General features: G+C 45.3%; 1 protein-coding gene across 1 annotated transcript; it reads left to right on the top strand.

Moving 5' to 3' along the window:
- Positions 1–1,966: 1,966 nt before the first annotated feature.
- Trim58 (tripartite motif containing 58) lies at positions 1,967–10,898 on the top strand. The gene is made up of 6 exons (XM_004657270.2): positions 1,967–2,392; positions 5,518–5,613; positions 8,760–8,990; positions 9,421–9,443; positions 9,536–9,636; positions 10,309–10,898. The coding sequence occupies exons 1-6, from the start codon at positions 1,967–1,969 to the stop codon at positions 10,896–10,898; spliced, it is 1,467 nt and encodes a 488-aa protein (XP_004657327.2).
- The last annotated feature ends 6,516 nt before the right edge of the window (positions 10,899–17,414 follow it).

Consider the following 17,414-nt stretch of genomic DNA (forward strand, 5'->3'; position numbering starts at 1 on the left):
GACTCCAGGCAGACAGACAAGTCTGCAGCCCCAAGCCAAGTTCATGTAAAATACCTTATCACACAGGCTTGGTTAGAAGAGCTTGGTTATAACGAAAATATTCCCATGATCTGCACACATCAGGAAACCACGTAAGATTTTGTTAATCTTGAGTTTAGGCATCAACATTTTTGAGAAAAGAATTCAAACTTTGCTGGGCCTGGTGGTGCATGCCTGTCATCCTAGCTACTCTGGGGGCTGAGCCAGAAAGATTCTGTTATGCCCAGTTCTCGGTGTCCCCATTGACCACCAAGGAGAACCAAACACATATGCAAAGGCAAGGAGCTTTATTTTGGGCTTAAGCTTGGACTCTTGACTTCACCAGTGCAGTGGATCCATATAAGAGCCCTGAGCAGCAGGGGGGAAGGGTTTTTATAGGGATTTGAACAAAGAAGAAGGGGAATGGTTACATGATTGGTAGATTTAAGCAGTAACTGCACTTGTATTTTTCTGATAGGCTTAGGGTGCTGGTGGGCAGGGGGCTAGGGGAAGTTCAAGCAGATTAGGTAACCTTTATTGTGATTGGCTATGTGTGTTTGAGGAACTTAAGCGACTTATCAAATTATGACTATAGAAATGTATGGCATAAGCAGTTAGTGATCTTTTTTCAGTAACTGTTAAATTCTTATTTAAACCTTGCTGGGAAATAGGAAACAGAAATTTAGGCTTACTGGTGACTCTGAAGCCTGTCATGGCATCCCTCTAGTTCCTAAGTCCTTCAATTCCAAGTTCAAGGCCAGCCTAGGCCATAGTTAGCTCATAGCTAAGTCTGAGTTGCATAACCAGTTCAAGGCCAGCCTGGGTAATCTAGTGAGACCCTGTCCCCAAATAAAAAGGTAAAAAAGGACTAGAGCAACGGCTTGGTATAGCACTTGCCTATAGCCTGTGCCAGTCAGTTGAGTGAAGCTTTTTTCCCTGAAGAGAAATAAACACATTCACTCAGAAGGGGTTCAGTTGAGTGAACCAGTGAATTTATTAGCATTACTTACAGTAGCATGGGTGACTCAAATGCTTCTGGATCACCACAAAGTCCCACCCCAATCTGAATGATGACGTTATGGAAGCTGGATCATGGAGTCCCGGCTTCTAGTGACTGGTCTACTTCCTATATCATCTGGCATCTCCCAGGATCACCAGCATGGGAAGGGCTTGAGCGTTCAGTAGCTGGAATCCCATCCCGGTGAGGGTCTTGTGACCCTTTCCCCTTCTTCTCGGGAGCGTCAATAGCTCCATTACCATGACCACAGACCAGGCTACCACTTTATCTGTCCGCTCCAAAATTGCCATGGTTACCAGGCCAGAAAAAAAAAAAAAAAAAGAAAGAAAGAAAAACATGTTCTCTACTCCAAGTTGGGGCCTGCTTGAACCGGGAAGGAAAACCACCTTCCAACACAGTTCCTGGATTTCATCCCTAGTACCACAAAATCAACGAATCCAAGCTTCAGCGACTTCATAAGTTTATTAGGATGGCCTCAATGTTAAGTTCTACGATAGACCAAATGAAAGAAAGAAAGAAAGAGAGAGACAGAGGGAGGGAGGGAGGGAGGGAGGGAGGGAGGGAGGAAGGAAGGAAGGAAGGAAGGAAGGAAGGAAGGAAGGAAGGAAGGAAGGAAGGAAGGAAGGAAGGAAGGAAGAAAGGGGGAAAGAAAGACAGAGAGAGAGAAAGAAAGAAAAAGAAAGGAAAGAAAGAAAGGAAAGGAGAAGGGAGGGAGGGAGGGAGGGAGGAAGGGAGGAAGGGAAAAAGGAAGGAAGGAAGGATGAAGCGTCAAGGACTTGCTGGGTTTCTGAGGAGGAGAGAATCGCTGGACCGTGTAGGCTGTGCTTTTAGACTGCTGGATCCCAGCCAGAGATAACACCCGGTCTGGGCCCTGTTGCTCAGAGGCCTCCCTTCTCTGGCAGAGGCCTGGATCGGCGCTTTGGGGGCTCCATGGCCTCGGCGGCGCCCGGGGAGCGTCTGCGCGAGGATGCGCGCTGCTCCGTGTGCCTGGACTTCCTGCGGGACCCCATCAGCGTGGACTGCGGCCACAGCTTCTGCCTGCGCTGCATCTCCGAGTTCTGCGAGAAGTCGGACAGCGCGCAGGGGGGCGTGTACGCCTGTCCCCAGTGCCGGGGACCCTTCCGACCCGCCAGCTTCCGACCCAACAGGCAGCTGGCCAGCCTGGTGGACAGCGTGCGGCAGCTGGGGCTGGGCGCGGGGTGCTCCTCGGGGACGCGCCAGTGCGCCCGGCACGGCGAGGACCTGAGCCGCTTCTGCGACGAGGACCAGACGGCGCTGTGCTGGATCTGCGACACGGGACCCGAGCACCGCGGCCACCGCACCGCGCCGCTGCGCGAGGCCGCCGGCCGCTACCGGGTGAGCCCTCCTCGCGCCCGTCCCGGCCTGGCCGCGGGCGCACCTGCACATTCGCCATCGCCCCCTGGGGACACTGCTGTGACCCCCCCCCACACACACACACCTCTCACCCCCCCCCCCCCAAACACACACACAGGCGGGCCGTGTGAGCCGGGATGGGAAGGGACCTTCTTAAGTAACTCCTACTGCCATTTACCCGGGAACCCGGCCGCTGGGGTGACCTCGCCCTTGAACTTCACCGAGGTCGAGGATCTCCCGGCGCTCTGATCCGGGTGCCCCGGCTGCAAAGAGGCTGGGAAGCGCCGTGGGGGTGCATGCGACTGAGCCTGGGCTGCAGCCGCACATGTTGATTGCAGACTTTTCCTAAGAGCTCTTATCCGGACGACGCTTTCTCTTTGCATAGAGTTGGGTCTCTACAGTTAATTAACATTATCACCGAAGACAAGCTTCAGGTCAGGCCGTTTGTTAGGTGCAGCGTATGATGGGGTTGGCTGAGGCCCCTGTCGCTTGGATTAGGAGTCTAAACTAAGCGCAGGGGACCGTTCAGCAAACGCTTGGGGTCTTAGGATTTGAACATGCTCTATGAGACCCTGTGAGCCGGTGTGGAGAGTGCTTCCCGTGCATCCCATAGTCTTTGGGCAGCTTCCGAATACTTTTCAGTTCACAACAGGTCTGCAACAGGTACCAACACAGAGACGTCCATGTCAGCCTAGATCTGTTGTGACGCCCAGCCCCAGCCCCGGGTCACACTTAACCCAACGCAGATACTAGCTTTCTTTAAATGTTTATTTCTGTGCTAGGGTATTTTGCTCCCCTCAACATGCCTCTGGAACTTTCTGGAAATCTTTCTCTTGGTTTTTCTGCTGCTTTTTTTTTTTTTTTCTTGTCTTCATGAAAATTCAGAAATGGGTATTTTGGTATCTTCTAGCCAGATTTTTAAATTAAGGTCCTGCCTATTTAAATCCTGAAAGCAGAGCATGACTAATGTATGTAAAGACTTTTATGTTTGCATTGTTTTTTCAATGAAATACCAAATAAATATCACCTAAATACTCCGGCCAGTCAATCAAGACTCTAAGGCCCTAAGATAAGGTCCCCTTGCTCTTATCCTACCCGACCACACTAGGCAGCAAAATTCGCCTCATCACTGTTGCCACCAAGCTGCCACACTGTTTGTCCCCTCCTTGCTTTTCGTCCTCATGATTTGTGGCGTTGAGAGAGCTTTTCTCCGTGTGCAAGTGTTGAAGTGCTCTATTCCCTGGAAACACCAAAACATACGCCACTGTGAAGCACAGGGCTATTTCACGCACAAGTCACATAAGGCTGTATCACGCTCTCCTTTTCTTCTTAAAGCAGTGGATCATTGGCACATGTGCATCTTTCTTTAAAAAAAATATTTTTATTGCAGGGCATGGTGGCACGTGCCTTTTTTTGTTGTTGTTTATTTTTAGTTATTTATTTGAGACATTCTCCTTTTAAATGCAAACCATGTGTATGGACAATTGCTGAATAATTTCTTCTCCTGAAATTAATACTTATGTCTGATCTCTGTAAACAAAGTAGACATATTTGCCTCTCACAGGGATCTTACCATTGAAAGGAGATTTAATTTCTGATGCTTTCCTTTTTCCTCCTTGTAAGATTTGTTGCAAACTGTATTTTCTTTTATTTAAAATATGTTGACCACAGAGGTTTCTTCTGGCCAAATAGCAGTGCTAATACCTTCAGTAACAAACCATTTTCATCTCATAAATAATAAGAAAGTTGCATCTCTCTTCAACCTTTCACTACCAGACGACATTTCACTAATGACAGTCACTCTCACTTAGCTTTTATATATTCACTAAAGGCACGGTTTACAAAACTGGCACTATGTTTTATCAAATATGCTTATTTGCCATTATTATTTTGTTTCTTGTCATTAAATACCTGTAATGCCTTATTTGTATTTTGTTACTATATTTTCACCTTCCTTTTTTTTTAGTTTTTCAAAGTAGGGTCTCACTCAAGCTCAGGCTGATCTAGAATTCACTATGTAGTCTCAGGGTGGCCTTGAACTCATGGCGACCTCCTACCTCTGCCTCCCAAGTGCTGGGATTAAAGGCATGCGCCACCACACCCGGCCTCACCCTCGTAGTTTTAAATGATTTATTTATTTGAGAGAGAGAGGCAGAGAGAGAAAGAGAATGGGCATATCAGGGCCTCCAGCCACTGCAAATAAACTCCAGACACATGTGCCCCGTTGTGCATCTGGTTTGTGTGGGTCCTAGGGAATCAAACCTAGGTCCTTTGGCTTTGCAGGCAAGTGCCTTAACCACTAAGACATCTCTCCAGCCCCATCACCTTCATATTTTTATTTTCTTAACTTCTTAAAAATTTTTATTTATTTATTTGAGACAGACAGACAGAGAGAAAGAGGCAGAAAGAAAGCATGAGTATGGACATGCCAGGGCCTCCTGCCACTGCAAACAAATTCCAGACACATATGCCATTGCCACTTTGGGCATCTAGCTTTATGTAAGTACTGGGGAATAAAATGTAGGCCTTCAGGTTTTGCAAGCAAGTGCCTTTGACCACTATGCCATCTCTACAGTGCCTTTTAAACTTTTTATTGACAACCTCCATCCATCATATATCACAATGTACCATGATCATAGTCCTCTCCCAAATGCCCCCTCCACTGAATCCCTTCTTCTTTCCAATTAGTCTCTCTCTCTTTTTTTTTTTTTTTTTTTGGTTTTTCAGGGTAGGGCCTCACTCTAACCTAGGCTAACCTGGAAGTCACTATGGAGTCTCAGGGTGGCCTCGAACTCACAGCAATCCTCCTACCTCTATCTCCTGAGTGCTGGGATTAAAGGCGTGCGCCACCATGCCCGGCCTCTCTTCTGTTTTGATGCTATGATTTTCCCTCCTATTATGCAGAATACTTTCATATTTTGATATTTTGATTATAATTTTGCTACCATAACTATGATGCAAGGAGCACATCTTTGTATCTGGCATCAAAATACATTTATGCTCAATTTAGTTATTAATGCGGTCAGTTGGGAACTTTTCTCTGATCTTTGTGAGGTGAACTCCCAAGTAGGGGTATAGGTAACAATCCTGCATGTCTTCCCAAACAGGCCAAGCTCCAGACGGCTCTGGAACTCCTGAGAAAAGAGATGGAGGAGGCTCTGAGCCAGGAGGCCAGTGTGGGGAAGAAGACTATTGTTTGGAAGGTGAGAGAATGTGGGGCTTCAGGAAGCTGGTGGTGCCATCTCCTCAGGCAAAGCATCTCTGTGCCCTCCTGAATCATTTTGTGCCTTCGAATGACGATGCTCATTTTAGTTCTTATTACCTCTGTTGGCAGTACTCAACCCAAATTACTAATAAGTAAATAGCTTAACTCTCTAGGACTCACTGTAAGGACGCTATCACCTCATACTAGGCTTTTAACAGTAAATTTCTTAAGTGAATGAATCAATACTACTCAACTTCATAACAAATGCAGCACAGCCAACAGTGGTCATCTTAAACTCAGGAAATGTAATCAGAGCTTTCAGCCTGGTTTCAGCCTTCCCCCAAATATTCCTCTCTACACCTCACCAGCCCTTTTTGTCCTCACAATGTATTTTATTCGCATTTATGGTGCACGCCCCCCTCCCCCACATACACACATAGACATAGTGCTTCTCAGCCTGAGGTGATTTTGCTGTCTTCCCCAAGAAGCCCTCCGCAGTGTCTGATGATAGATAGCATGGTGTCGCTACTTGGGGATGGTCCTGTGCTGGGCTGCTGCCACAAACTAGGTGGAGTCAGTAATGCTGAGAAGCACCCACAGTGTACAGGGTCCTCCGTACACAGACCACAGACAATTGTCTGCTCAAACTGTCAGCGGGGTCAAGAGTATGAAGCATTGGGAAACATCATGGGTATGCTATATGCAGAGTATAGATCCTCTATAAGAGGATATGTTTTATGAAATAGTCCTATTCTCTCTAACTTTTCTTTAAAAAAAATATTTTGTACTTTTATACAATGGAGTTCTACTCAGCGGTAAAGAAAAATAAAGTTATGAAATTTGCAGAAAAATGGATGGACCTGGAAAGTATTATACTAAGTCAGGTAACCCAGGCCCAGAAAGCCAAGCGCCACATGTTCTCTCTCTGGATCCTAGCTACAGATGACTGGGCTTCTGTGTGAGAATGAAAATACTTAGTAACAGAGGCCAGTAAGTTGAAAAGGAGACATAAAGGGTGGAGAAAGGAAGGGAGGAGGATACTTAATAGGTTGATATTGTATATATGTAATTACAATGATTGTAATGGGGAGATAATATGATGGAGAATGGAATTTCAAATGGGAAAGTGTGGGGGTGGGGAGGGAGGAATTACCATGGGATATATTTTAAAAAAAAATAAATGAATAAAAATATGTTCAAAAAAATATTTTATTTACTTGAGAGAGAGAAAGAGACAGAGAAAGAATGGGCATGCCAAGGCCTCCAGCCACCGCAAATGAATCCCACATATATGCACCACCTTGGGTATCTGGCTTTATGTGGGTACTGGGGAATCATACCTGAGTCCTTAGGCTTGCAGGCAAGTGTTTTAACCACCAAGCCATCTCTCTAGCCCTTCCCTAACTTTTCCATCACTCTTTCTATTTTTATAACTCTTTCATTCTCACTTTCCTTGAAAATATTATCTTATACATATTTTTCCATAGGACCAGTTTCTATTTTGCTTCTGGACTAAGCCTTACTCATTTCAATTGTATCCATCCTAGGTAACAATAAGCATTAATTCACAATTTTTATGACGCTTTTCAAGTTCTTAATGCAAGTTAATTATTTTCAATACTGGTTTTCCAACATACTGATGCATTCAGAACCCCCACATCCAAGATCTGGACTCCAAAGTTTATTGTATTTATTATTTATTTGTGTGTGTGTCTGTGTGTGTGTGCGTCTTACCATTGCAAACCAACACCAGACTTACATGGGTGGCTTGAGAATTGAACCCAGGGATATTAAGATTTACAAACAAGTGGCTTTAACTGCTGAGCCATCTCCCCAGCCTCAGCAGAGTTTTTAAATCCTGCACTGACTGTGCTAAACTAAGGGTGATATTAAGATCCCTGACTGAGGACCAGAAACCTTCCATGACTCACTGTCAGTAACATACCTGTATAAGACAAATCAGCACGGACAGGCTTGAGCAATGCCATCTCCAACTAAGATGTGACTGTCACTCTCCAAAGACTGGGATGAGGGAAGACGATCAGTAGAAGACGTCTTCTCGCCACTCCACACCAATCCCTCCTGCCTCCAGTACAACCCGCTATGTCCAGCTGCTGAGTTATCAGCCCATCATCAGTAGCACAACCTCCAACACAGGGGCTTTGCGTATGTTTTACCTGAGTCATACTTTGTAGAAATCAGAGTGTGGAATTTGGACTCAGTTAATTTAGAGAGCAACCACGTCTATACGAACCTAGTGATGGGAATGAGAAATTGGAGGAAGATGTTGTCTTGGATTTGGAGACACCGATTATTGCATTAAAATAAGTGATGGCTTAAGTCAGTCAAACCAAGAAATTGCAAAACTTAAAAAAAAAAAATCAGGAACCCAAGGTGTGGGTATTTTGAGAGGACAATTTTCTCCTCATACTCAGTTCAGAGCTAGTTTCCTATTAAAAAAAAAAAAAAAAAACTCAAGAGAATACAATGTAGATATAGTAACCCAGTATCAAAATGTATTCCTTAAAGTCTCTTCAGAAATTATAGATGTGAGATTTGGGTAGAAAGGAGGATAATAACTTGAAGTGATGCTGACATGGCCCGAGGAATGTGTAGTTATTTCTGGGCTGAGCACAGGATGTTAACCTTAGGGTGGCACCACCATGTGCCAAAGAACGTCCACGGTCTTATCTCTAAGCCTGTTCTTTTTCACACTCACAAATTTGAGTTTCTTTAACAGCTTGGGGGCTCAATTGTTTCTGCTTCTGGTCACTAGCAGAATAGCGGCTTTTTTATGTGACAGCGTTGGGCTGGCTACTGTGTGCATACACTGCGCTCCCCACTCTCCTCCCCCAGCGTCATTTCACCCAATAGTGAAGCTGATGTGTAAAAATGCTTGTCTGCACGTCTATGGTAAAATGAAGCCCCAAGTCCAACAGTCTTTCTGAATCTGAGTTCTGCCAGCACACTTCTCACACCAAAGGCTGTGGATGCTGCATGCTGCTAGAAGCATCCAGGAGTCAGTCCACGGAGCTGCAGAGCAGAGGAGCGGCTGGAGCCCAACCCCTCCACCCTGCACAGGAAGACAGGAGGCCCCGACACCGCACTCCACTGACCAGGATTTGACCTTCTCTGTCCCTACAGGAGAAGGTGGAAACGCAGAGACAGCGATTCCGGTTGGAATTTGAGAAGTACCGTGGCTTTCTGGCCCAAGAGGAGCAGCTACAGCTGAGAAGACTGGAGGAGGAGGAGCGGGCGACCCTGCAGAGGCTGAGGGACAGCAAGAACGCGCTGGCCCAGCAGAACAAGGCCCTGAGAGAGTTGGCCGAGGAGCTGCAGGAGCGGTGCCGGAGCTCGGCCCTGGGGCTGCTGGAGGTGAGGTGGGTTCCAGCCCGCACCAAGGGGCAAGAACGGACACAGAGCAGTGGCATTCAGATATGAGCAGAGGCACCCTTGCTCTCGGGAAAAGAATGCCTTGCAACTCCAGCAGGCATCTCAGTACTAAATGCCTGCGTGAGACCTATTTTTACCATCAACCCACCTCCATTAGTTACAGAATATAATTCGACTAAAAGAACCAAGCAGCATTCTGGGAATACACGTCAACATTGTGCAGTATAGTTCTGTTCCAGTTATTTACTGACCTTAGCATTTGAGATGCATGAGAGAGTTTAAGTTAACAAGCAAACATTTGTTGGCCCCTGCAGATTTTTCTTAGTCATTAGCAATTTCCAATAATTTCTGAAGCCAATTTTTATGCTACCCCATCAGCTAACTCACCCTGTGATGTGTCCTTCATTTTCAGGGGGTGAATGAAGCCTTGAGCCGGTATGTGTCCTTTCTGAATCACTGGCAGGTCGGAGGGGCGGGGAGAGACCTGTTATAACTGCACTGATGTCCTTCGTTGCTGGCCCTTCCAGAAGCAACGCTGTTACACGGCTGGAACCAGAGAACATCCCCGTGGAGCTGCGGACGGTGTGCTGCATCCCTGGGATGAGGGAAATGCTAAGGAAATTTCAAGGTAGCGTATCCAGGAACTCAAGTCCATTAGACGGTTCAGGGGAGATGGCTCAAATAAGGTGGAGGGCAAGGACAGACGCTCAGGGCTGTCCACTGATCTCCAGTCATGTATGCACACGTGTGTGGTGTGCACACACACACACATACACACACAGAAGTATTTTTTGTTTATTTTTATTTATTTATTTAAGAGCAACAGACAGAAAGAAGGAGACAAAGAGAGAGAAAGAATGGGCGAACCAGGGCCTCCAGCCACTGCAATCGAACTCCAGATGCATGGGCCACGTTGTGCATCTGGCTTACCTGGGTCCTCAGGAATCGAGCCTTGAATGGGGGTCGTTAGGCTTCACAGGCAAATGCTTAACCACTAAGCAATCTCTCCAGCCCGAGAGATTTTTTTTTTTTTTTTTAAGTAGGAGACACGAGTAATTAAAAGGATGGGGCACAGTAATGCACACCTTTAATCCCAGCACTCGGGAGGCAGAGGTAGGAGGATCGCCGTCAGTTCCAGGTCACCCTGAGACTACGTCGTGAATTCCAAGCGGAGGTGCAGCACAGTGGAAGGCCCTGGGTTGCATCCTCAACCCAGCAGGGGAAGCAAGAAAAAAGCTCCAACCATAGTTCATCCTATTCCTTTCTCCCTTTTACATGTCCCACACAATTCTTTCCACAGTGGACGTGAAGCTGGATCCTGCCACAGCCCACCCCAGCCTCCTCCTGACGGCGGACCTGCGGAGTGTGCAGGACGGGGAGCTGAGGAGGGGTGTCCCCAACAACCCCGAGCGCTTTGACACGTGGCCCTGCATCCTGGGTCTGCAGGGCTTCTCCTCGGGGAGGCACTACTGGGAGGTGGTGGTGGGAGAAAGAGCAGAGTGGGGGCTGGGAGTCTGCCAAGACACCGTGCTGAGAAAGGGGGAGACCACTCCGTCCCCGGAGAATGGCATCTGGGCCATGTGGCTGCTCAAGGGAGCCGAGTACATGGTCCTGGCCGAACCCTCGCTGCCTCTTCTGCAAAAGAAGCGGCCTCGCTGCGTTGGGATTTTCTTGGATTATGAGGCGGGCGAGGTCTCCTTCTATGACGTCACGAACGGGTCTTACATCTACACATTCAACCAGCTCTTCTCTGGGGTCCTCCGGCCCTACTTTTTCATCTGCGACACGATGCCCATTATCTTGCCACCCATGACCGAAGCCGAGCCAGGAAACTGGGCAGCCAGGGCTCCCATTGATTTTGCTTCTACTGCCAGTGATGATGAATCCTGAGACGCAAGGGTTGCCAGAGGGACAGAACTGTCATGCCGCAACAGACGCACGTGGACGTCAGCACGGGTATTTTCTGTGGGAGTTTCCCCGGGGGAACAAACGAGTGGATACGACGATCTGCCTGCAGAGGAGTGCTGGGAAGAAAACCCACCCTGGAAACGGAGCCGTCTCATCCAGCTGTTGCCCCGTGGCGTCATACATTTTCTTAAGGAGTAATTGTTCTTATTAATAGCCTTGTGTTAAACGAAATTATCTTTTCATTCTTTTTTGCTTGAATTTTTATTTATTTATTTATTTATTTATTTGCATGTGTGGGTGTTTGGACACACCAAGCTCTCTTGCTGCTGCAAACTAATGCCTATCTGGCTTTATGTGGGTGGCTGGGCAATTGAACCCTCTGCCCAGACTTTGCAGTCAAGTGCCTTTAACCGCCAAGCCAGCTTCCCAGCCCCTAGACTTTCGTTCTTAGCGCTCTATGAAATAGGATGTAGAAATAATAATTTTACTCTTTGCATTTGTTTTGTTTTTGAGGCTAGTTCTCCCTACATAGCGAAGGCCATCCTCAATGTCATAATCCTCCTGCCTCGGCCTTCTGGGTTCTGGGATTACAGATGTGTGCCACCATGCCTGGCTTATAAGTAGAAATTCTTCAGTTAGCTTAAAATACTCTGATATTATTCCAGGTAAAATTCATTATTCTGAATCTTTTCCTCCTCTTTATTTTCCTCTCAATTTCATTGCCTTCTTTCTCTTTCTTCAAATCCTTCCTTTTTCTTTTGCTTTATATTTCTCATTGTTTAACCTTATTCTCCCTCTAGACAAATGTGTTCAGAACCATTCTGCTACATATTCATGTCTCCTCTCACCATGTTTATTTACTTTCCATCTTTATTTTAAAACCACTTTTTGGGGATTATGAAATTCATTACTCTGACTCTAAAATCACTGATTCCTACATTTTCCTTTCATCTTTGTATTCATTTTTAAAACAATTATTTATTTATTTATTTATGAGAGATTAAGAATGAGTGTGCCAAGGCCTCTTGCGACTATAAATGAACTCTACTGCATTTGGCTTTATGTGGGTGGCTGGAGAATTGAACCTTAGGCTCGCAGACTTTGCAAGCAAGCACTTTTAACCACTGAGCCATCTCCCCATTTTTTTTTTTTTTTTTTGGGTTTGGTTTTTCAAGGTACAGTCTCGCTCTAGCCTAGGCTGACCTGCAATTCACTATGTAGTCTAGTAGGAATTTATTTATTTATTTATTTATTGGTTTTTCGAGGTAGGGTCTCACTCTGGCCCAGGCTGACTTGGAATTAACTGTGTAGTCTCTGGGTGGCCTTGAACTTGTGGCGATCCTCCAACCTCTGCCTCCCAAATGCTGAGATTAGAGGTGTGCGCCACCACGCCCCCGGCGTAATAGGAATTTTTGTGCCCTGGTGGGGGTGTTACACCCCTGAAATCCTAGCATGTGGGAGGCAGAGGCAGAAGTTAAAGAGTTAGCCTGGGCACTGGAGCAAGATCTTGCCTCAGAAAACAAAAAACAGAGTCAGCCAATGTAGCTTAGGTATAGAGTACTTGCCCAGAATGTGCACAGGCAGTGGGGGTGGGGGCAGTTGGGAAGAGCCCGAGATTCAATGTTCCACACCAAAACAAAATTAGAAACTTTTCAGAAGTTTGACCAACTAATCAAACTTGTTTTGTTTTGTTTTGTTTTCCAGTATCAGGTTATTAAGTGGCTTCACATCACACTTTCTGTGAGGCTCTGAGATAAGAAAGTCTGGGAAGGAAGGAGGTAACCCCACACAGCTTCCACCCTCTGGCAAATAGCACCCTTTCTCTTTCAGTTTCAGTGTCTGATGTGGTTCCTGTGGAGGGAACAATGACACTATCTTCAGTGTTATGGGAATCCTTGAGGTGGTGGAATTTAACTGTTTTGTTTAAATGCAATGTAAAAATGATGATGAAATGAAAATGGTATTTAACTTGCTTCTAAAGTACATTCTGTACCTTTCGGACAAAACCCTTAAAGGTCATTAAAGGCTAACTCTCCTGACAGCCCTGTCTTTATGGAAATCGTTTGTTAAACAACTGCTAAAATGCTAAATTCTGAAATAACAACCAAACAGGAATTATTAGCAAGTATAGTTAACATTATCCTGATAATCTACCAAAAGTTTCCTCTTCCTCTTTACTCTGCCTTCACATTCAAATTGTTTTTCTCTTCCATGGATATTGTTACGACTGACATCTTTCACTTCTAATTGTGTTACTAACACAGCTTTACCTAGAGTTTTAAATTGGTCATAAGCAAGTACTTCCACTGTCTGACTCTCATTTGCAAACAGGAAATGGCAAGTCCTTACATCCTCTTGTGTATATTTTACAGATCATGAATGATCTGGGTGGGGAAAGGGACTTCAGCACAACAGAGCCCCCTCCTCAAGTCACAAAGAAGGGCTGGTCTGAGGTGACACCTTCCATGGGACCTCCAGCCATTCACAGGACAAGGGAACTTTGCCAAGATTGAGCCTAGGACATCCCCTTCCTGCCTGGCAACCCGACATTCTGATTGCCACGTCTTCGTCATCTCACTGCACATCTTAGCACAACTTCTGTCAGTCACTAAACCACATGAGTCTCCATCCATCCTCTTCATCCAAAGAGAAGGAATCTTCCTGAACCGCCTGCTTTGACCCTTTCTCACTGCCTTTCCCAGTCCTTTAGATGTTCCCACCATTCCACCTAGAATTCCAGCTCATTACCTGCAAAGTTCTCTAGATCTAACTGATTCTGCCAACTTCCCTATCCTTTCTCTCAAACGCTAGCTTTTTATATTCAGTTGTACACTTGAGATCAAAATAAGCATTTTAGACCCAACATGCCTAAAATGTAATCCTAAATTCTTACCACTACACTGTCCCTCTAATTTAAGGAGAAAGGAAAGAGAGAGGGAGGGAAGGAGGGAAGAAGAGAGGGAGGGAAGGAAGGAAGGAGAGAGGGAAGGAGGAAGGGAGAGATAGAGAGGGAGAAAGAAGGGAGGGGAGGGGAACGAAAAAGGAAGAGAGGGGAGGGGAGGGAAAGGAAAAAAGAAGGTGGGGGAGAGAGTTGGTGGGTAAGAGCACTTGATGCTCAAGCACAAGGACCTTAGTCTGACCCCAGCACCCACTTAAAAAGCTGGGTATAGCGGCCCATGAGGAAGACTGGGGCTTGCTGGTCAGCCAGTCTAACCAAAAAAAACAGAGTTCTATGTCTAGTGAGAGACTGTTTCAGGGAAATAAGGCAGGAGAGCAAAGGAGGAGGACACCCAACATCTTCCTCTAGCCTCCTCTGCATGCCCCGTAGACATACATCTCCGGAGACCCATTATACTGAACTCTCTCCCTCGTGGAGTCCTGGGTTCCATTTGCCTCCTACTGGACACGTTTCTAACAGTGCTGCCATTCTTCTTTGTCACATATCCTTGACACTCCTCAAACAATTACACAGTTCTCCAGAAAGACTAAGTCAACCCTCAACTTTCGATTTGAGTTCATCCTCTAGCTGTGTCCATATAGAGACTACATCTGTATTTCCAGAAGATGGGACGACTCACTTAAATAACTAATTTGATGATTAGTTTCCTGTTCTCCAGTCTCTGGCTCCTGAACCAGGGAGGGTTCTCATGAGAATTAGCTAAATAGGCCTGTTTCCCCAGTGTGCTTGGAAGGCCCAGAATCAGGAACAGAGAAGGGACTATATGACCTTGGGTTCATTAGCTGGAAAAAGCGAGGGAGAAAACTTAGGGTGGCAGTTTCCACTTCGAGTATCCCAAAGGGCAAAGAAATTGCACGCAATGGGATTCGTTAAGCCTGTCTGCTCCCCTAGCAGCAGCCCCTCTGAGTATGACTGTGCGTCCGCAGCTGGCGGTGGCTCTGTTCTACTGCACTGGGAGGAGGGAAGGTGGAAAAGGCCACCATACATGCAGAATAGCTTTCTGCAAATCCATTTCATGACCACGGTCTCCAACACGGAGTATTCTCTTTCACTCTGTGACTACATCTACTCAGATGTACTCACGTGGTCATATTGAGAAATTCCTTAGCATTTCATCCAAAGGATTTGTTCTCGTTAGTCTGTTCTTGCCTGCTGGTTTGGGGAACTCGCCATCCTTCCCCCCTCCCCTCCTTTAAGTTTTAGCCTTGTGATGTCAGTCAGTGTGACCTCTATAGCAGTATTAAAGACATGGGCACAGGGCTGGGGATATAGTTCAGTGGTAAATGTGCTTGCCTGGAATGTGCGAGGCTCCGTTTCCACCCCCAGCACCACAAAGCATAAATCAACAAACATGTATGGTATATTCACAATGTAATGAATCAGAGTTCAAGGCACTTGTTCAATTTCCTTCCTATTTTTGAAACTAAAGCATAAACCCCTATGTGCTAACATCTTTTCAAATCCAATACCAAAAATAAATAAATAAAACAATATTAATCCATTAGTTTCTTAATTTAATAAGATTTAAGTGACTCTGTGAAATTCCCATCTAGGACAATGAGTTCTTTCTTTCTTTTTGTTTTTGCTTTTTCGAGGTAGGGTCTCACTCTAAGCCCAGGCTGACCTGGAATTCACTATGTAGTCTCAGGGTGGCCCTGAACTCATGGCGATCCTCCTACCTCTGCCTACAGAGTGCTGGGATTAAAGGCGTGCGCCACCACGCCTGGCAAGAGCTCTTTCTTGATAGAAAGATTTTAGTGAAAGACATCTGCTGCTTTTAGTAGAACTGGACTCATTGTGGGCTAGCCTCTATTCACATAATAATTCTTGAGAATTAGTGAGAAGAAAAAAACAATGGCCCATGGTGTTTCTATCACTTTTGAACAACAAGTTGAGTACACAAATTTCACATCATAAAATATTAATGTTTTTTTATGTCAAGAGATAAATTCTTATGTCCCTCATTTTCTGTTTGGACCCTACTGGGACTGGAACATTGAGGATACATACAACTAAGGCATGCTGAATGTGCTAATGATCATGGTAGGCACAGAAGATTGGCCAGCACCTGGGAATGCTGATGCAGATGCCAGCCCCCTCCTCTTGGGGATGCTGATGAACCTTGGTCCCTCTCCAGTTCTCAGGAGAACACCATCAGCCTGCTGCTTCAATAAGCCAGCCCTCTGCAAACACCATGGCCCATTGGAGAGAGGAAAGCGCTGAGGCTGGGATAGATGACTTAATTTTCTCCCACAACAGGCTTTGCCTAGCTGCAGCAGCAATATGCGCTGGGAAGGAAGAAGACCCTGTATTATCTTGCAGGACGCTCTCAGCACAGCTGTGCCTTCTGCATTGAGCAGGATAGAAGGTCAATGGTGAGTACATTTGTGGATGTGAGAGCTAATCTCAGAGATCTGCACTTCTCATCTGATTGGCTAAATAGAGCCAGGCTGTGGCTCTGCCTAGCTCTGTGGTAGAGCACTCACATTGTATGTACAAGGAACTTAGTTCAAACCCTAGCTATCTAAATGAAAAAGACAAAGAGAGAAAGAAAAGTCTCAAAAGGTATAGAAATAATTGAAGAACCTCCTTTTTTGCTGTTGAAAGTTTATAAATTATGACAGAGACACCAAAAGATAGCAGCACAAAGACATACTCACATCTAGACATTATTTAATTATAATGATGCAATATATTTATTAACACCATCCTCTTGTTGCACTCATATTTGGGGGAGGTTTCAGGATCTCTAGTCTTCAAAACCATAAAATAATTTTCTTTTGATTTTTAATTTAAAAATAAACTAATATTTTTTTCTTTTTTAAAATAAAACTTATTAATTTATTTTCGTTGACAAATTCCATAATTGTAGGCAATAAACCCAGCTTTCCCCTTTGCAACTCCACTCTCCATCATATCCCCTCCTCCTCTCAATTAGTCTCTCTTTTGTCTTAATGTCATCATCTTTTTTTCCTTTTATAAGGGTCTTGTGTAGGTAGTGTCAGGCACTGCGAGGTCATGGATATCCAGGCCATTTTGTGTCTGAAAGAGTGCATTGTAAGCAGTCCTACCCTTCCTTTGGCTTTTACATTTTTTTTTTCTGTCACCTCTTCCACAATAAATAAACTAATTTTAAGAATTAATTTTAAATGTGGAATCAATGGTGCAAAGAGGAAATTTTTTAATTGTGTGAGACAAAGATGTTTCTTTTGTTGAAATATCATGTACAATATCAAGATACATATATGTCTTTAAGCTTTGGTCTTTTAAAATTTCTGTGTGTGCGCACACACACATAAATGAATTCCCATCCAGCTTCACATGGGTGGCTGGGGCTGGGGAATATTAAACACAGGCTGTGGGGCTGGAGAGATGGCTCAGCAGTTAAGGTGTTTGCCTGAGCCCAGGCTGGCAGGCTTTAGAAGCAAGCATTTTTAACCACTGAGCCATCTCTCCAGCCCCAGTAGTGATCTATTATACAGATCTCTTCAAAGATGCTGTTCCAACTCCAACTCCCATCAGGAGTTCATGAATATGGA

The sequence above is a fragment of the Jaculus jaculus genome, chromosome 6 (assembly GCF_020740685.1).
Source record: "Jaculus jaculus isolate mJacJac1 chromosome 6, mJacJac1.mat.Y.cur, whole genome shotgun sequence".
Taxonomy (NCBI): Eukaryota; Metazoa; Chordata; class Mammalia; order Rodentia; family Dipodidae; genus Jaculus; species Jaculus jaculus.

What these genes read in the sequence shown, in the direction of transcription:
- Trim58 (XM_004657270.2), top strand. Translation starts at nt 1,967, where the DNA reads ATGGCCTCGGCGGCGCCCGGGGAGCGTCTGCGCGAGGATGCGCGCTGC. An exon ending in AGGCCGCCGGCCGCTACCGG is followed by an intron (nt 2,393 to 5,517) that starts GTGAGCCCTCCT and finishes CTTCCCAAACAG; the next exon opens with GCCAAGCTCCAGACGGCTCT. An exon ending in CGGCCCTGGGGCTGCTGGAG is followed by an intron (nt 8,991 to 9,420) that starts GTGAGGTGGGTT and finishes CTTCATTTTCAG; the next exon opens with GGGGTGAATGAAGCCTTGAG.